General features: G+C 43.5%; 1 protein-coding gene across 2 annotated transcripts in view; it reads left to right on the forward strand.

Annotated features, from left to right (window-relative positions):
- Nucleotides 1–571: 571 nt before the first annotated feature.
- Nucleotides 572–20,855, forward strand: part of TMEFF2 (transmembrane protein with EGF like and two follistatin like domains 2) — a 138,897-nt gene continuing 118,613 nt past the window's right edge. For both annotated transcript variants that reach the window (XM_067298508.1, XM_067298509.1), the window contains exons 1-4: nucleotides 572–786; nucleotides 2,074–2,183; nucleotides 8,432–8,561; nucleotides 11,627–11,653. In XM_067298508.1, coding sequence (XP_067154609.1) covers nucleotides 606–786; nucleotides 2,074–2,183; nucleotides 8,432–8,561; nucleotides 11,627–11,653 — 448 coding nt within the window. In that variant the 5' untranslated portion in view covers nucleotides 572–605. The remainder of the gene's footprint in view (nucleotides 787–2,073; nucleotides 2,184–8,431; nucleotides 8,562–11,626; nucleotides 11,654–20,855) is intronic.

Below are 20,855 nucleotides of genomic sequence, written 5' to 3' on the forward strand. Positions count from 1 at the left end.
CCGCTTGCGCAGGTGAGGCGCGCCACGTGCATGTGCGCGCACATGTGTGGGGCGCGCAGGGGCGCGCCGTGCCCCCCGGCCCCTGCCCTCCGGGCCGCGCCGGGAGCGGTCCGAGCCCGCCCCCCCCCCCGGCCGCCCGCCCGTGCGCGGGCGCTCCGCGGCGCAGCAGCATCGCCGGCCCCGCCCGCGGGCCTGCATCCCGCTCGGCCAATGGGGGGCGGCGCCGCGGCGCCACGTGACGCGGCGGGCCGGGGACCTGCTGCTTCCCCCGCGCAGAGGGATGCGGGCGGCAGAGCGGGGCAGGCGGCGGCGGCGGCGGCTGCGCGGCGGCGGCCCCTCCGCGCCCTCCCCCCGCTCCCCGCCGCCCGGCCCCTATGGCAGCCGCTCCCCGCCCCGCCGCCGCCGGCACCCCCGCGCCGCCCCGCCGGGCTGCGCCGCCGCCGCCGCTCGCCCCTCCGCCGCGCCCGGGCTCGGCCGCCGCCGTCTGACCCGCCGCCGGCCGCGGCCCCCGGGATGCGCAGCGGCCCCGGCGCCGCCCGCCGCTGCCCGCCACCGCGCCGCTTCGGGGGCCCGCCGCCGCCGCCGCGGAGTTGAGCCGCGAAGTCATGGTGCTCTGGGAGCCCTCGGCGCCCCGGCAGTGCGGCGGCAGCAGCTGGACGCTGGGCGACTGCTTCTGCTGGCTGCTGCTGCCGGCGGCGCTGCTCATCGCCGCCCGCCCGGCGCGGCTCGCGGCTTTCCCTACCTCCTTAAGTGACTGCCAAACGCCCACCGGCTGGAACTGCTCCGGTAAGCGCCGCCGCTGCCCTGCGCGCCCGCCCCGCGGGCCCCGGCCGCCGCCCGCGCCCCGCCGCCCCGCTGCGCGGCGGCCCAGCGCGGGGCTGCCCCGCCGCCCGCCCGCGCCCCGAGCAGCGCCCCGGCCCCGCCGCCCGCCCGAGTGGCAGCGGGCGTCGGGGCGAGCGAGCGGGGCGGGCGCGCCGAGCCCTCGCGGACGGAGGCGCCGGGCGCCGCCGGGTCGCGGCTCCGCGGCGCGCTCGGACGCGCCGAGGCTGCGTGTGCGGGCGAGCGGGGAGGCGGGCGAGCCGCGGCTGCTCCGCGCGCCGAGTTGAGAGCGACCGAGGGCGGCAGCGCCGAGGGGTGGGGAGCCCGACCCGTCCTCCGTGAAGTCGGGCTGACCTTTGTAGCGAGTTTAATATGTAGGTCAGCCCGCTGTCCCTCTCCGATACGTAAAGTAATTCAGAAATTGGGCTGTCATAGCATTCCAGGGAAGACGGCGTTATTCGGGCTAATGCGTGTATCGTACTTAGTACCCTGGGATCACGGAGGAATTTTCAGTGTAGACTCTTCGTTTGAAATGTGTTACGATATGGTTAGAGCACTAGGATGTTTAAAAAAAATCGATAGATTTTATTCTTAATGGGTTTTGAGTCTAATATAGCTGTTTTGTTTAATACCTTGCTACACACTGTTGGAGTGGGATGTCAGCTACCGAAATCTGAAATTCTTGCTTGCATTTGTGAATTGAATCTTCAGTCAGATCTGTTGGTTTTTCCTGTAGAAAATGAAGGCAAAGAGCTAGGTTCACTCAGCAGCTTGTGAGGAACCTGGCACTTCTCCTGTTAACTTAGAGGTGATCCGTCTTCATTGGAATCAGACAGACCATCACAGAAAACACACAGCCTGTTTATCTTTATTATTGGGGGCTTTGTTATATCATGGGCTGGAGAAATTCCAATTTGGACTTTTGTCCAACAGATTTGTGATTGTATGGGGATAAGTTAATGACATTTCCAACTCAAGGCAATGAAATAGCATAATTACGGGGTGACTTTTGAGGAAATGGAGCCTGTGAAATAGAAGAAAGCGTGTGAGGTTGTGGGGAATAAGGATTAATAGAAAGACCCAGGGAGAAACAAGACAAAAAGTGGAAAACTGAGGACAGGGAAGGACAAAAGAAAATCTGGACCGTATTGTTTCATCAACAAGGTTATTGTGCTGCGTGCATTAAACTGCAATCATCCCATATTGTTCCTCTTGCTAGACCAAGACTGACATTTTTTTCTCTTTGCATTTGAGGTTATGATGACAGAGAAAATGATCTCTTTCTCTGCGACACCAATACCTGTAAATTTGATGGGGAGTGTTTAAGGATTGGAGACAGTGTGACTTGTGTCTGTCAGTTCAAGGTAAGAAGATTGAGATTTCATTCTTTAATTCATTAATGAGAATACAAATCAAGGATCTCTTTACAACCTATCACTTGGCAATTTATTTCTCTACATGCAGAGAAGTTAGAGGGGAAAACCTGGCAGCACATATAAAGAGCTGGCAGGAGAACCAACTGGTGTCAAGAAGACATAAGTTTCTCTGGGAAAATGCAGATGCTATGGTTTTAAATGTCCCTTTGGGTCTGCAGCTTCAGGTTGTGCATTTCTGATTTTGTTTCTCTGCCCTTTTATCAAGGATTTAAAGCCCTTTCTAAATTCACTTCTGATACAGATCATGGCTTACTGCATTCGGAGTTCTGATCTAGTTAAAGAAATGGATCTGTAATGTGCTTATGCAATATCTTCAGGAAGGCTGCATAGTGACAATGCTTGTGATCGTTTATCTGCTCAGCTGGTCAGATTAAAAAGAAATCCCCCTGTTCCAAAATTATAAACTTCCTTTGGTTTTATATAGTTTTAGTGGGCTATTACTGAGTAGTAAGGGTTTTTACTTCTCTTTTTATTTCTCCTCTCTCCTTCTTGCAGCTAAGCCTAAACCTCAGGCGTTCTTATAGTTCTTATATTATGAAGGATTCCATTTAGTATGTTTTAGCCAACTCACAAAACAGCTGTGCTTTACATAATAACCTGAATAAAAACTGAACAAATTAAAAGGGTTTTAAGCATGTACCAGCACGTGTTGTATATACATTTATGCCCCTGTGGTTTCTTGCATTTTAATGCAGATCTGTGAAGTTGTGGAACTTGAAACGCTGATTTGAATGTTTACAGTAGAACAGGCCAAATAGTGCATAGTTCAAGATTGTGTACATCTGTAATGATTAATTTATTACTGCGCTGTGATAGACTATTCACTTTGAAGCATGACAAGTATCATTTGTATTTCTAGAGCCAAATGCATCTTAGGAGAATAACCCTAAGTGATAAAATTCCTCAATTTATAATAAAGAAGGGTTTTTCTGTTTTAAAAAGAAAGCAACTATTTGCTACAGTTATTGCAGTGATCGTATTTCCCATGTTGAGGGAGTGTTCATATTGACCATGTATTTATTTGTGGTTTTTATTCCATTTCTAGTTTGCATACGATCAGATCTCAATGTTGAAATATTGTTTTGAGCAGAGCAGCAGTGAGCACTTGCCTTGGTTCTGCATGCTCAGTGATTTAGGGTTGGTGTGTTTTCCTAAGAAAAAGCTGTAATGGAGGGAGCATTTGTGACTTGCCTCATTGTCTGGTGGCAGGCTAGGGCAGATGTTGTGCCACAAGCACTGAGATCTTGGAGTATCTACAGAGAATATCAGGTTCCTGTCTTTGGTCCCAGTTTGGTGTTGGCAATTGGTTAAGGCAGCGGGCTAGTAGCCTGGAAGGAGCAAATCCAGATTTTGTTAATGGCAGGGAAGACGATGGCAGCTATGTTTTCCCAAGGCAAGGATGCTAGTCCCTGGTGACTTCGGATAAATGAAGCCTAATAAAACCCTCTGGGATATATTGTCTCGTCTTTGAGAGATTAATGTTATCTATATGCTGAGTTGGACAGTTCTATGAGGGGGTATTTGAAACAGATTTAAAGAAATTAGATAGTCAGTGCATGAATATGTAAATGTGATCAAAAGAATGAATTGGGCCCTAGTGGGCCTGATCGCTAGTAATCAGTAGTAAATGGGCTGAAATCAGCAGTAATCTTTTCGTTGGTTTCAGTGGCCGTTGGATCAGGCCTCATAAGCATTCAAAGCTCTTTGTCTTGATTTCAGGTGTTCTTGGAGCTGTGGATACGGCTGTGACCTTGCAGGGCAAAGTACCAGGGGCTGAGTCTGTACTGGCACTGCAAAGGGCTGTGCTGGTGCTCTGGGTTTCTGTCGTCAAATCAATCCGCTTTGATACAGGCAGAGCTGGGGGGATGTTAGCTTCTCTTGTAACACCAGTGGACAAGGTGACAAGCCAAAACGATATGCCGCCAGAGTAGAAAATTAATTTCTAATGCATCGTCTGTGGCTGACTGAGTAGTGCAGAAGCAGCCAGGTAATTTATGTCACAGGTAAGGGGGTTCTCCGTCTGAATTCAGGTCCCCCGTTTCAGAGACACTCTCTGGGGTGATTGTGAGCAAATCAATAGCAGACTCCTCATCACTATAATTACTTTTTATGTTTTCTCCAGAATTTGCCGGGGGCTTTAATGCGGCTTGAGAGAATAGACAAGGACTGAAAGCTAATTTTGCCTCCGTACTGTTCAAAAGTCATGGGCTGGCCAGCCCATGTCTTGAGGGATGGGGGGAGGTGGAAGCAGGGAGCAGGGCTGCTGGAATTTTGATCTGGATGTTTTCTAAAACCAAATTACAGACACATAATGTCTAACCAAGTGGAGATAATAAAAATTAATTTATCATTATTTGAAAAGGCAAGCCAAATCAAACTGCTCTGAAACATCTGAGTTAGGGCTCCACCCCTGGATAGCAGATAGGTGTATGATGGGAGAGGGCTTCATGTTGGGCAGCCCTCTTGTCTGGTTTCACTGCAAGATGGTAGCCCGTTCCGTCTCGTGGAAGGGGGCACGTATTTCCTCAGAGAACGTCACGTCCCTCTCTGAGCGCAGAGGGGTGTCCCCCTCCCGTGGCAGAGCCCAGCCCTCCATCCGCGCAGCGCCGCTGTCGGCGCGTCGTGGCGGAGCCCAGCTTCCCGCCGGGACCCAGCGCCCCTCCGCTTCTGCGCACCGGGGTCCGCGGCTGAGCAGGAGGTGCAGGGCGATGCCGGGAGGCTCGCGGCCAGGAGCACAGCTCTCCGGTGCCTCTGAGCGGGGCAGCTGGCTACCTGCCCCTCAGGCCCCCCTTGCCAGTGGCTAATTGCGGCTGAAGAGACTTCACAACTGGCCAGCTGCGCCTTGTTTCTTGTGCCTTTGCAGGCTCTGATGATTAGCAGGGTCTATATCCAGGCCCACCTGAACCCGCAGGTCTGGCAGCCTGTATTATTTTTGGACATGTTAATAAAGTCCGAAAGGGAAAAGAAAGTAGGGTATTTCAGTTCATGTTGTGTGTTTCTTCTCTTTAGTCACCAAGACTGCAAGTGTTCAGTGTTTCTTATGTGCGGAGTCTTGTTTTTATGTGAGTTAAATCCCTCACATGCTTTAGTGTTTGTGAAACTGGAACATGACTTGGCCAACTTGCAGCTTTATATTAAATTTCTGGAATAAGTTTTCATACTACTTAGTTTAAAACAAGTAGTTTGGGGAGTAGTTAATCTACTCCCAAGGAGTAGGAAGAGGTCAAACTTCCACAGCATTACTAGGAGGAGGAGGAGAAGGTACACAAGTCAGTCATTTCCTTTAGAAAATAAACCCTCTCTTTTAAATGACCTTGATGCTTGCAAAGTCTATTTGTCTTTGCGAGTGTCTGTGGGCATTCAAGCCTGCTGGTGCTAAGGTAGGCAACCTTTGGCAGATACTTCTTTGAATGGGGCATGTTCATTTCCCTTCTTCACAGGTGTATTTTGAAAACCCACATGCATAAGGGAGAATTTGACGGTATGGCGCTGTGCCTCTGGATTCAGTGGGAGTTTTGACATGGCTTTTACCGAGCGCTTGGTCAGACCCTATGTTAGGGACTGAAAATCATTCTCACGTCCAGGGCTTGATGTATTGAGTCCTAAACCAATGACAAAAATGGATTGCTAGACTGAGGGAACTATGACAGTCTAATATACTCCAGTACTAGATAGAAATACTTTGTGACAATAAAAGGCTGTGAATGCTGGATTTATTGTTATGAAGTATAAGAATCTGGGCTTAGCAGATCACAAGTTACCTGGCTATTAAAGTCAGGTAGGCATTCCTATCAGTAGCTTTGTTTTCTCTCCCTCAGTAAGGTCCACCATGATTTCAGCACAGCTTTCAAAGCCAAAGCAGGAGCCATCTGCAAGCTTTCACTGCTTTTGTTCCCGGTGGCTCATCAGCAGCTTCTTAGCTCCTTTCTTCCCTGATGGGAATACCCATTGTGCGAAGGTAGCGGTGGAAAGAAAGGGGAGCAGATGCGGGGAAATACAGCTGGCAATAAGCAGTTTGAGAAGGAAAAGGGTGCATTACATGTAGGTATGTAGTTAGTGATACCTCATCATGAAGTGCCCTCTACCTCACCTCTGAAGCCAAGCTTGAGTATGTCAGGAGCCACACGAGAGAGGAGGAAAAATCTGCAAGGAGAATTAGTCCTTCATGAAGTCCTGATGTCTCTCAAATACATTTTAAAATTGTCAATCTTTGGAAGAAGTTCCGGCCAACCTAACAGCAAATCTGTCACTGATTTCTTTGGATCAGGATTTCACTCTTGATGTTTTATATTGTTAATGTAGGGCCATTTGGCCTTTCAGATTTGAAGCTGAGATGGTGTGAAAGGTCCTCTCTTGCTCTGGGTGAAACCTGTGGAGAATTTGCCGCTCGGGAGCAAGACTGAACATTGTTTCTACATGTAGCAGAGCCTGTTGAGACACTTTGGCCCCAATTCTGTGCGGATTGCTCTGACAAAAGGTCTCGAAGATGTCAAGCAGACAAAATGTATAAAACAAACATGATTTGATACTTCATGCTTTAAAAAATTCACATAATTGTGCTAATTGTCCTGGTTAAGTATTCCATATCACCCTCCAGCGATTGCTGTTGAGCTTCTCAATGAAGTTGGCATTTTCTGTTTTTAACATTGCTCAGATTTGGAATCTAATCATGAAAATAGCATAGAAACGCTTCTTAACTGTTTAAAATCTCTGAATCGAGGAGCTCTTTGTTAGATGAGGAAGGAGTGGATTTTTATTGCTGTTGTTGCTGGTTTTCTTTCCTGTTTTAAAGGAAGAGAACACTGGAGGTGGGCAACAGCCCTGCAAAACTTCAGAAAATACAACGCATAAGGAAAATGTCATTTGATTTGGCCCAGTCAAAATGTCACTCTGACCAACTGTGAATAATTTCTTGGCAGCCACTCTCTGTGGAGGCCTGCAATTAATGTAGTTAATCATTTCTGTAGTCATTCATATCAAAGCATATTTGGTATTTATAACCCTGGAATTTCAGTTCTGCATTTAGTATTGTGCATTGTCAACACACCTAAGGTACTTTGTGGCATAAGATAGCTAAATAAGTAGTATGATTTCTTTTTAATTTTTACTTGGATTTAAGCAGAGGTGAGCATTTGTAAATAATAATTGTGATCATTCCATTTGTTATAATTAAACAATGAGGCATACCAGGAGTACAGTAATCATGAGATAATCATATCCCTAGTATAATTACCATGTACAGGGTACATCCAAGTATTTCTCAGCCTCAGAGTGTGATTATCTTATGATAACTGCACCCCGTAGGTTGCCCAATTTTCAATATAAAATGGAATTATTTTTATTAAAATGAACAAGAGAAGGTGAAGCTGTTTTTCAGTGGTGGAGGAAAGAAAGCTGATAGTTTGCAGAAGAGCTGAGCAGAAGTTTCGGCTGAAGGAGGAGCATGTTACTTGGGTAACCTCTGTAGAGCACTGACTCGAGCTGGGCTGCCAGGCTGCAGCTCCTGGCTGCTCACCGCGGCAGCGAGAGCTTGTGCCTTCGGGAGTATCCCAGCCAGAGCTTGCTGGGAACAGAAACGTCTGCCGAAAGAGGAATGGATTTTGATCATAGTTCTCTCAAAATAATTAGCCTCTGTTTGAGCTGTTCTAATTATATCTAAGGACTTAAATAGAGAATTATACACACACAGACGGACACTGCTGTGTTTGCAAAGGACTGTATCCGTAGCAATGAGTGTGTGTATGTGAAGAAGGAGGTGGGGAAAAGAGTGTCTGTTTCATGTAATTTGCCTGTTGAGCCATCCAAGGGAAACGCGTGAACAGCTATTGCAGATGAGAGGAGCAGTGTGTCTTGCTTGCTGTCCATCTCTGGGAATGGCCCGTCCTCCTCCTCCCAGAGGAAGAGACCCCACTGTGGGCAGTTATTGAACACTTAGCCCATACAAATCATTTTTGCCCCTAACCTACATTGAGTCTGGCTTATATTCCTTTCCCTTTTGTCTTTTTGATTTTCCCTCTGCCCTCCCACTGGTAGTTGTATGAAGAGAAGCAGACAGCAGCTCCCGTCCTGTTGTTATCCCCGGTTTTAGTACTGGAATGAGAAGGGGGAAACAAACTGACATGGTGCCATCCTGTTTGTGTTATTAATGCTGCTGTTTCTTTGTCCCTGTTCATTAGTGTAACAATGACTACGTGCCCGTGTGCGGCTCCAACGGCGACACCTACCAGAATGAGTGCTACTTGAAACAGGCTGCCTGCAAGCAGCAGAGTGAAATACTCCTGGTGTCGGAAGGATCGTGTGCGACAGGTGTGTCTAATGCACTTCAGAGTGCCTCCAAAACTTACTGTGCCACTGAATGTAATAGCCTGCAGATGCAACAGCTCTTTTGTATCCTCCTTTGAATTAATCGTGTGTTAATATTGTATAGTCTTAAGCGTGAGAAATTGCTGCTATCCATTCCTTTAAATAACTAACCTAGTATAGGCTGACAGTATACTACGCTATGTAGTATACTCTTGACACTGTTTTAAAGAGTGCAGCATAGAAGTTGATTTCTTTTTTTAATATTTATCTTTTGTTCCTCATCATTCTGTGCACTGTGTACACTTGCATGCTGTTACTGCAAGTAACTGGAAACAGATTAAATGAGCAGATGTCTGGTAAATGGGCATGCAGATTACTACAAACCTCTCCATAATCTAGAGGGGATAGAATTGGAGTATTATTGCCTATGATTCTGTTTCTTAGATTTTTCTTTATGTATTTAGGACCAGATTCCCAGCTGGTATACTTCAGTGGAGCTCCACTGACCAATGAGCCACACCAATTTATACCAGCTGAGGGTTTGGCCCAAACCACACTTAACTAACAGATCTGTGTAGTAGTTCTTTCTGCACTTTTTGGAAGATTTCAGGGAAGAGTATGTTGAAGCTGACTGTTAAGACATCTTTGCTTAACTCTGAGCATGGTGGGCTTTATGAAAAAGCGAGAAAAGTGAATGAGCAAAATCTGACAGGAAAACTGACTTGCTTGTGTGCAGGAATTCTTGATGTTTTTCTTTTGTGCTCAGTATCACTTAGAGCTGGGCAGTGAAGTTAACTTGAAAAGAATGGAAGGAGTAAGTCTTTGTTCTTGAGAGAATTCTTTAAACTTAAAGTGGATTTTTTTTCAGGTGAGGATGGAGGAGTCAATAAAAAGTGCATTAGAGAAACTTTGTGCAGTGCCATAATTTTGTGTTTCTTACACCTAAGAGAAAATAAAGTTCTTTCCCTGGAAATTTGTTTTTCTCTGAAGCTCTTACCTGACAATTTTCAAGAGGAAAAAAACATATGCTGCAATCTTTTTTGTCTATAAATTGGTATTACATGGAGCTCAGGCTGACAAAACCTGTTGTGGCGTAGGAATTCTTTGACTTAGTAAATTCTCTCAGCACAACAACTGGTCTTTTTTTGTTCAAACTTTTTAATTAAAAGGATAATTTCATTGCATTGCTACATCTTTTCTTAAACTTGCTTGTTACCGGCAATGGCCACGTTGGAAGGATTCTCTCTGAAACACAGTGTGGATTTCTGACACAGAAAAGAAGAAAAGATTTTCTCAAGTCTGGGTCACTTGGCCTCGTTTTCCTCCTCAAAGATGAAGCCCTTACCAGTTAGGGGCACCTGCACACTGACTCCACTGAGCGCGGTCAGACGGCGCCTCCTCCTCCTTGGTGCTGTTGAGGAAAAAGGAGCTTGTGTGTGAACGCAGGCTGAGGGAGGGAAACGCTGCTCGCAGAGAGTAGCCTTCCCCTGCCAGGCCGAGGAGGCAGCAAGCGCGTAAATCGGATTCCCTCTGTTGGCCGGGGGAGAGAGGGCGCACAGCACCTTCAGCGGCAAACGGGGCTGCCGAAGCACCCGGCAGCCAGCTGCCCTCGCGGACCGTGACAGGGAGGGAGCTGGGCGAGAAAGTCCGGGAGGACGGAGGGGAAACCTGGGGGGCCATTTCCTCCAAACAGCCGGAGACTATGGCCAGTTCACTGCAGGAGATGGGCGATAGCAGGAGCACGTCCCTTTCTTGGCCCTGGGGAGACCTGGCGTGCTTGGAGAACCAGTGCTTCCACACGCAGGGCTATGGTAATGGAGACGCCCGTCTTTCCCCTTTCCTCTGTAGTGCTCTGGGAAGAAGCATCGGGACAGGGAATCAATCAGCAGTACACAGGAGATGGTCATTTGGAAAAGAAATGTATATTTTTTTGTTCTCTTTTCCAAGCCCCTCTTGCCTCTCTTCTGTGTTGTCCGACTCTGTACATCTACTATTTTAAGACTTGAGCAATTAGAAAACCAATGCAGTGGAGTGGTGGGGCTCTCCTGCTTTTAGCTAGTCAAACATTTTGAATCCGGCTTTTTTGGCAGAAAAGGTTTGACAGATCTATTTAAATAAAGGTTTTCCTTTTTTAATTTGAGCAATGATGGCATTTACAAACCAGTTCAGATCCACCAGACCTTATTGTCGATAAATTAGCCCTAATACTTATGTGCTAACTGAATTCCAAAGCAGCCTTTCCAAACTCTTTCTGTGGCTCTCAATGCTGATAAGTGGATAACCCGTTCACAAAGGAAAAAAAAAGCAATCTTCCTCCCTTGCCTCCAAAAGAAACCTCTCTTCATGGGTATTTGGTTGCTCTGTGTGTGTGCACGCATTTCTTTACTTTGCCTTTGTTAGAAAGCTTCATGATGAAGTTCTTGGCTTGGAGATTTCATGAAGTTGCACTTTCTAAATTTGTGAATCTGCTTGTTCCATCCAACAAAACATTAGAGTGAATTGAGAAAAATAAACATACTTTGCTTTAAAACTCAGCAGCAACCTTGAAGCATGGCATTTTAATCATTTATTTAAAGACTTTGAATAGTAATTTCAGTAGTTTATTTAAACTAGTTATGTTCTGATGAGATGTCAGTGCTTTGTACGTATAATGACATTAATTTCCAATTGGTCTGTCATCAACTAAATGTATTTAAAAATACTGTTTGATGATGATGATGATATAGTAATGGCCAAGTGAAGTAACTACACAACTGTTAACTACAAAGCTCCTGGAGCTGCTTTATCAGTCTCAATACAACAAAATGAGACAGAGGCTTATGAGAACATTACAGCACTCCAGGGCCCAGGTTATTTTAGTCTTATATAGAGAGTTTAAAGAAAAAGAACTCAGACATCAGAAAGATGGGTTGAGTGAACTACATTCAGATTAGATCTCTATAATTTACCCAGGGATAACATCAAACATAAGATACACTGTAATACATTTAACTGAACAGTGTTGCTTTACGTATTTACAGGACATACTGTAGCACATGAATATAAATTTCATTCTTTTCTCTCTTCAGATGCAGGCTCAGGATCTGGGGACGGAGGTAAGAGCCATCTTTTAATATTTTTATGCCTATGTGTACACACATTGTCTTTCACAATTTCAGACTGTAAGTGGATATGCTTTGCAGTTTAGCTGTTACACTACATATTGTCTTTTGTTTCACTTTTTTTTCTGAAAAAGTGACATTTTGCATTTTAGTCAAGTTGGAACCTAATAATGACATGCTGTTTTCTAGGGAAATTTGGAAAGCTGTATTGCTTCTAATAGGGTTTCGAATTATTCATGAGTTGTGCTAGGAGCTCTATCTCCATCTACTGTTACTGTTGCACTCATTTGTTTTATGTTTAGAATAATATTTCTTTTGTTTTTAAAACATGAACCAAACCCTTGGCATCTCCTCACCAGAGGGTTCAAACCAAATATTTTGTGGTAGTGGAGAGCATTCTTGAAAATATATGAAGAAATGTCATAGTCAGGAAAAGAATGGTGTGTTTTTGTAAGAACAGCAGCAAAAATGAAAACATGAAGAGTCCAAACCCTTTGCTACATACAGCGGATACTGTAAAACACAGGTGAACTTGCATTTAAGTTGGGAGTTTTTTATTTTTTTGATTTCTTAGGTGTGGTGATTTACAGGTTTGCTTACTTAATACTGATGCTAGATTTGGTGCCTTGCTCTTCTGGAGGAAGGATAATTGGTGGTTGTGGGCAGTGCTGTGCCTCAGGGAAGGGAGAATTGCTCTCCGGAGCCGCTCCTGTGGTGAGGCCAGCGAGGAAGACTTCCCCGGGGCAGGAAAGCCTGGGGGGCTAGGGCTCGCTGGGGTGGTTGTGGAGGACTGCCCATCAGAGTGACCCTTTTTTGCCTACGGCCCCCTGCAAGGCGGTGGGCTGGAGGCCTGGTGCCCCGGGCAAGCTAGAGGAGCCTCGTGGCGGGGAGCAGCTGGGACGGGGCCCGCTTGGTGCGGACGTCGCCCTGGACCTCACGGGGCTCCCCTGCTCAGCTCCGTCTGCCACCAGGAGCTGAGCCAGCTGCGTCTGCCAGCAAAACGGCAGCCGCTCTGGGCCTTCGCTCCGTCTTACGGCCGGTCCTGGCCATCGGTTCTGGCTGTATTCAAGTTTTTCAACTGCAGGCCCATTAGACAGCAAAATAACACCCAGTCCTCATGCAGCTTTGGTTACAAGTATACCAGAGAGTACAACATATAGGTAAAGTGTTATTTCTAGTAATCAACATCTGCATTGAGGCACTTGCAAGGGACCCCGCTTCCAGATATTGGACTCAGACTGTTTTCTGGGAATCAGGAGATTTTAAGGTGCCTCAGATTCATCTCCCAAAAAACAAGACTTAAAAAATCACTAGTCACTCCAAAAATTTTGCCTAGCTTTACTATTTTCCTAATGTTCTTTTAAATTTTGCTTTTGAACTGGGTTAGACCAAAGACAGATTCCTGATTCAGTGGTTAACAGAAATATGCAACTTAATTTATATTTCTAGTGGGTTTTTCAAACATATGGTCTATAAATCAGTTTTCAAATGAGCAAAGTCACATAAAATTCATCTGGTTATACCAAGGAAAACAGATGAGATTTCAGATTTGTGGTATAAATATGGCAGGGAGGAGACAAGCTTGGCCACTTTCTAAAAGTAATGAATTCCAAACTCAAAGAGCATAGAGGTTTGAAAGCATGATTTCCAAACAATTTCATTTTAAAAGCTGAGGTTGACAAAAGATGAGCAGAACAGGACCTTGGGGACTGACTAGGCAGATAGTAAGGAAGCAGATTTGTGAAGCAGACAGAATCAAGTTGGTGTGTGTTTTTAAAGGTCTACAAAGCTGCCTTGTATTATACAAGATTTAGTAGGCAACCACTGGTGTTCTTAAAGTACAAAAGTGTATCAATGTGCCATGCGAAACTAAATCCATCCAAGTAAATGTTGTCACTTCATCACTCTTTACCAGACATGGTCTTCTTGTAAAAGTTGTAATAAATTTTGGATGTCATTACAACTCTCATAAAATCCATTCCAACACTCGTGAGTGGGAAGTTCTCTATGAAAAGTCTGAGTCTTAGGTAATATCGTCTGTTTTTAAGAAAGTTTTCCTTTCTGTTTCCCTTCAAACAGTTAGCATTGATTAGCAAACTGCTAGCCAATGCAGCACCTTTTTTTTTTTCAAAACTACAGCAATAGTGACTCTCCAAGCAGGCCATACCTCTACCTAAATCAGCAACTTGGAACACAAAGAGGCTAGGGAGTTTTAGGGTTGTCGTGCTGAATGCAGTATGTGTGGGAGATGCTGGGTATGCCTGCAGCGAGGTACCTGAGGTACCTTGGGCCCTGGGAAGCCAACAGTCGCACTCAAACCGATTTGTCCCGCTTATTGCCATTGGAGTGCTGCCAGGACGCAGACTAGTGCAACGCTTTGGCGTTACTGTTTGTTCTATATCGCATCGCTCGGGCTTGGCAAACCTTCTGTCAAGCTTCACGTTCACTTTGTGTGGCTGTCGCAGTCTGTGTGTTCAGGAGGTTTGGGGCAGAGAGGGAGATCGCAGTGCAGGGGCGCTTGGGGGATTGCTGTGGGCCTTGGCAGGCTGTGTGGTCTCATGGGCATGTTGGATTAGAAGGCTCTAGCAGAAAGAAATTTAACATTAGAGTTTTAAATGAAGCAAACAAAATCCAACCAAATAACCTCAGTAGGGCTGGGGAGTGACTGCGATCTCCTCTTCCCTCATGCAGTATCAAAAAGGATCTGGGCTGTGGAGAATACGTGGGTAGTGCTCCTTCTCTAATACAGAATTAACTCAGATTGCAAACTAGTAAAGGACATAAAGCTTTTCCAGTTCTTGGAACATAGCAAGTTTCTTGCTTTTAGGTGATTTCTCCCATGGCCAGTGTTGTTCAGCTCTTCATTTTTGCTTTTCCTTCAAGTCTTTTTAAAGTGAGATTGTAATTGGTGGATGGTTCAGAAATTACTGGAAAGGGGTCGGACGGATATTCACAAACACACAGTGTGGTCACATAATCCTTGTTTTCTTAGGAAAGTAGTTTGAGAAGGAACAGAGACCTTGTTTTACCTGCCACATTTCCCTTCTGCTCATTCCTACCTAGAACTGCGGAGAAGTCTTCTCAATTTAATACTTGCGGGTTGGAGTTTTCTGTTTTACTTTCAGGGATGCTGGAATCAAAGAAGTCTCAGCTGCTTAGTACTTAATGATCTTGGGGGCTTTCCAGGTTGATTTAATATTGTTTTATGCAACAATAACACACAAAAGTCCCCTTATTTATGGAGTGATGGGAGATTCTTAATGTCATTTGGTGACCAAGCCCTCAGCACAGTCACTTTTGGGAATATCCGGCAAATGGATAAGAATGGTGTTGAAATTTCTTACTGCAGAAGACATTTTCCCATTGAATGAGGACTGCAAATGCAGAATCAAAAGCTGTTTCTGTGTTTTGATTGCAGAAATCAGGGGTTTGGCATGGATTTAAGAACCCATACCCCAGAAAGATACAAAGGAGAAGGAATAAATGTGAAGGAGTTTGTATAGAAAGTAATGTAGAAATTGTTTTCATCTACATCGTTCTCTAGACAAATGGAGTTTTTTTGGAATCCAGGTGATTCATGTGTTGGTCTTGAGCAGCCTGGTAATGAATTCTTGCTCGTTTCCTAGCTTCCTTCAAGAAGCAACAAAGTCAAGATGCAATATTTTAATATAGTTCTTAATGTGCTAAGAACATCTCTCCTTGGTTACCTTTTTACATTAAACATTTTTTTCTCCTTGCATTATCTGTATTCTTTGCTCTGTTGATTGGCTTTCCTTCATATTCTGATTGATTTACTATGGGTGACTATCTCACTAGGTGCTTCTGTGATCCCCAGCACTGCAGTGCATAAGCACCTACATCAAATTAGTTACAGAGCCTCATTCAATTTCCATTAAAGTCCTACTGACTTTAGTGGGAATCGTATAGGGCCCCTGAGTACACAGATCTTATCCTAGTTTGATTTTTATGTTAATTTTTTTATGATTTAGACTAAAGCACAATGAAAAAACACATCATAATTCATCAATATCATTGTCACCATTTATTTTACAGTAGCATCTAGAGGCTCTAATTATAAGATTAGGACTCCATTGTGGTAGACCCTGAAACTGTGAGGCACATCTTCATGGTGAGAGAGAGAATAAAAATCTATGAAGCAGAGTCTGAAAGGCTGAAAGTTGCATCGTACTCCAGTGGCTGAATTGGGAATACCACATGCAATTTCCGAGCCACATCAGAGCCAAATGCTGTCTTTTGAACCACACTGTTTCTCAGCAGACCCATATGTAATCCAGAAAAAATGAGAGATTACACTGTTCTTCAAGTTATTCCTAATTTGCCATTGTTAGATACACCATGAGGCTCAACAACTTTTCGGACTGCTTTTTTTTCTTCTTTCTCCCTTTCTCTCCTTTATTTTAATAAAGGAAGAGAGTGAGTTTTTTGTTTGTTCTTTTGAGCTTATTCTGAAAATTGAAGTCCTTCAATTCTTTGTAGGTGTCAACATGTAGATCTAATGATACATTTGGAATTCTGGTCTGCCTTTCTTGCCTGCTTAGGGATGTGTGTGTAAACATACACACATTATAAATCTATTTATAACAGTCATCTTGAAATACTAACCCAGGAAAATAGCAAGGAAAAAGTTAACAATTTGAAGCCTAAATTATTTTTAAGGCAAACTGGAATGCTGTAAGTTATGGTAATAAACTATTATTCTTAGCCATAATTGGGTATATTCTTGTATATATATATATATATATATTTTTTTTAATTCAACAGCCAAACAGCTACTTTGATCCAATTGCATTTGTACTTGTCTCCATGCTGGTTTTGTACGAATAACTGTTAAATTCAGCAGCTCTGCTGCTTTTCCACCAATCTGCCTTTTCGCTTTATTACAAGGTTGATTGATAGGCAGGGCTATGCAGAACACAATGAATATTGCTGTAAACACCATCCAAGCAATAACACTTGAGCCAAAATACTCCATAAAACCTGGATTGTATATTGGTTTGAATGAAGCAGTGTGTAAGATGCAATACTAACACACACACACATAGGCACCCATTTTCAGGATATGGGAAAAATAATGAGAGTGTTCTATTTTAACTTAAAGAAGGGGAATTTGTGTTTTGGGCTGCAGATCCTGTCCTTTTTTTGCCTGGATGTTATAGATAATATGAGGTTCTGTCATGTGAGTTTAGAGTATTTGCTGACCCCATATACTATTATCAACTGCAATATGGCAAAAAGAGAGCTTCTTGTACTCTAATTTCATTTGGGAGGTATAATTTAAGGCAGCGTCAAAAGGTACGGAATAAACTATAAGCAACGTGCTCTGACTGGGTAAATACCTCTGGAGGGAATGTTTAAATCTTAAATAATTGACCTGACTGTGGATGGTCAAATATATGTCTCCTTTGTTAAACAGGTTTTTACCTTGTTAACCTCAGCATGGCACTGAGCCCAAACCAATAAGCTCTTTGAAAGGCTGGGTTTATTAGCTCAAGCTCTTCACTGTCCTAACGTGATTATGTGGCTTCTGGTTCAGTACTGGTGCACATCTGACCTGTGTAAGGAAAGTTTAGCTCACAAAAAGGCGGTTAACATCTTTTCATGGTCTTTTAAAAATTAGGAAAGGATAATGTTCCTAACTGCATGAGAAGGACTTGGGCATTCACAAGTGCCCGGCTTTTAGGCACCCACTCCTAGCATTCTGCACTGGCTGGGGTGCAGTAGTGGTTCTGGAAATTCCTATCCAACGTTGGATAGGAAGGTATAGAAATGACAGGAGTATCTGGCTTTTAGATTCCTGTCAGGCTCTCATTTGAGCTAAGCACTGAACTAATCAACTCTGTCTGACCAAGATGTTCCCCAGAGCTTCTGTGGACTAGAAGCTCTCCAGGATTGTATATAAGTATCAGTTTTGAAGATGCTGATTTTGGAGTTAGTTGTCTAAGTTCTGCCTATGTTTTGCTTACTGTTTCTGTTACTTCTGATATTAGAGAACAAAATCTCATAAAGCATGATGGATTTTATTCCTGCTCTTACTTGTATTGACCAACCAAAGTCTTTGCTGCGTTCTTGATGTGAATGCACAGCTCCCATCACGTAAACTATCAGCACTGAGAAATATGGGAAAGTGATGACCAATAGTAAATGATTTGAGGCTCATTTTCAGCTATTCATGCAAAACCCAAGAAAATGAATAGAAGATGCCATAAAAATCCACAGACTATTGCAGGTAAAAATAAGGAATGGCTTCCATTCATAGCCTCTTCCTTCAATTATCCAATCCCTTACTTTTTTTCAGCATTTCTCTCAAGTAGTTCAAAGCTATGGAAGAAGACCATGAATGGAAATATTCTCCTATATCGAAAAAATACTAAGGATGCTCTGGTTTTGCTTTGAAAATCAAAAATGCTTGCCCACATCAAAACTGAGCAAAAAAAAAATCCAAAATATGCTGTCTAATCATGTGCAATCTGTAAATCCATAAATAACTAAGTCATCAAATCAGCAAACAAATTCTGTGATACTCCAGCAAACAGATTAAAAAGAGGGCATCTTATCATAAATACTCATTTATTGGTCTGTTATTGTAAACACAGCAAAAGAGAAACAGAATGGACTAGATTTGTCTGCTGCATCTCTGTAAACCTGGATTAATTTTCTGTTTGATAACTGTGGAGTCACTGGAGAGTAGCTCTGATGACAGTGAGAGGAGAATCTAGCCCATCATTTTGCTTTCCTATGCAGGGAATTTTCCCACAGGGAATAAAAATATTTCTGTCAAGCTTTCAAATGGCCCTGTTACATTTACCCCATGAGTAACAATGTGTTCTTAGTAAGAGCATGTGTTCAAGCACATGCTTAATGTTTAGCACATGCTTAAATGCCACTGATTTTAAAGTTTATTCTGAATATGGATGTCTTCCACAAGAGGGGCCTGAGGCTATCTTGAAGGGACCAAAAGTTCTTTAGATCCTTGTTCACCTCTTAGTTACATATTCTGTGGTTTATGATTGAAGTAGCTGATTTATTTTGCCCTTGCTTTGGACTGTTTTTGGCATGACATAGGGTTTGTAAGATGCTGTCATGATATCTAAGAAATAACAAATGAGATGAATAAAGCCAACTCTCTCTAAAGGTCCATGTGCTAGCTTTTCTTTAACTTTTACTTTTCAGGCTTCAGTTGCATCTGGCAAATTTAATATATTCTTCATTGGACGCTTAAATTACCTTTTATCTAAGAGGCTTTCTTGCCTTTCAGAGGGTGGGAAGTAAAACCAGAAATTTTGCATGCTGTCTTCGAAGTGGTTGGAACTTATCTTCAGGAGGGGCAGGACTGGATCCCAGACACTTAGTAAACTTGAGATTGCTGTCTGCTTTATATAAATGCACATATAGGACAATTTTAATGAATGTGTTACAAAACCAAGAATCCAGAACAATTCATAATCGGACACAGATGAGTAAAAATTTTGTGGTACAGAAGTACCAGTTCTTAAGATTTTGCCACAACACTCTCAATATTAGGTCTTATTGCCCAAGCTTTTGAATAGTATTATAGAAGATGCTCAGTTTTCATTTAAAACAAACACTTAAAATATTCCTAGTCCTCATTGTTCAGGAGAATACTTGTACACAAGTCAAATACGTTCAACAATAGGAAGAACTCCAAATTGTATTTTGAAAATACTATGATCTGGGGAGGAAGAGGTCAGAGCTCTTCTGTGATTTTTTTTTTTAATGCTTTGGACTTCTTGATCTCATTGACTCTGGCTACATGGGAGTTAGATAGTGACAGTGCCTATTAAAACCCCTGAAAAAAGCAGTTTCTGAAGCAGGACCCTTTTTACCTCAGCAGCTTCAGATAACTTGCAGGCAGGAGTTTAAAAAGAGCTGGCTGAGGACCTTTAATGTTGGTTTTCAGCAATTTTTGGAACATGGGGAAGTTCTAAAGGTCTGGGAGAAAGTAGGTATGTCAGTATTAAAAACGGGAAAAAAATCTAGATATTTATAGGCCTGTCAATCTGACACTGATTGAGGTAAAACAGAACATGCAGACCCGGACTTGCTTAATAAAGAAATAAATGAGAACTAATGCTGAGCAATATGGGCTGATGTAATAGATTTTATCAACTAATTGAAATGTTATTTATGAAGCTAGAAGTTGGCGTGATAAAGACAATAATATTGATGTAGTGTGCTTGGATGTTGGTGAAGTATTTGGTATATCGTTACATGACATTATGATTAAGGAACAGGAATCATGCAAAATTAACGTGGTGCACAATTAGTGAAGTTAACTGCCTTTCACAATATAATTTTAAGTGGATTTATCATTATTAGATGGGCAGCTCAGGGATCAGCCTGATGCTATGTATTTGTTTGTTTGTTTGTTTTACCAGTGGCCTGGATGGGAACATAAATTCCTCAGTGATCAAGTTCTCAATTGATAGGACTGGAGAAATAGGAAATGAACAGTTCATTGAAACAATCTGATCTGATTTACTAGGTACATTTGGTGCAAGAAATAATGGGCCTTCTAACGTGGCCTAACGTAAAGTCACAACCACAGAGCAAAGATAGTAAACAACAGGAGCAAGATGGAGAGAGCCGTCCTGGAAAGCAGTGACGCTACAGAGAAAAATGGAGTTTTGGTAGTTAATCAGCTACATGTGAGATTCCTCTGCAAACACGACAGGCTAAAAGGCCACCTTTATCCTTGTTTATTTAAGGAGCAGAATTGCAAGCAGGGTAAAGATGTCAAATTACCTCTGCCTTTGGAGGTGCAACTGTATGTCCAGGAGGAGTGTTTGCAACTCCAAAGCTACTGAGAAATGTGCACAGCCCGGGCTGTGGCTGAATGCCTGGGAAGCAAGCTTCATAATGAAAGCTTTGATGCACTTAGTTTTATCAAAGGAAAGGTAAGGGGCATGTAAGTCACATTTTTTAAGTACCTATATGGGGAAGAGAAGCTGGAAGTACTTATATGGGGAACGGAGAGTTCATTAGCCTAACAGACAAAGGTGTAAGAAGATGCCAAGCTGGACAGTAAAGCTAGATAAATTAAGAATAAAATTTAGAGGTATATCTGTAAATGAAGGCAATAGCACATTGAAATAACTGATTAAAAGTTGTGATGGATTCTCTGTCACTTGCAATTTTTATGTCTAAATTGCTCTGT

This window comes from Apteryx mantelli, chromosome 6 (genome assembly GCF_036417845.1).
Source record: "Apteryx mantelli isolate bAptMan1 chromosome 6, bAptMan1.hap1, whole genome shotgun sequence".
Taxonomy (NCBI): Eukaryota; Metazoa; Chordata; class Aves; order Apterygiformes; family Apterygidae; genus Apteryx; species Apteryx mantelli.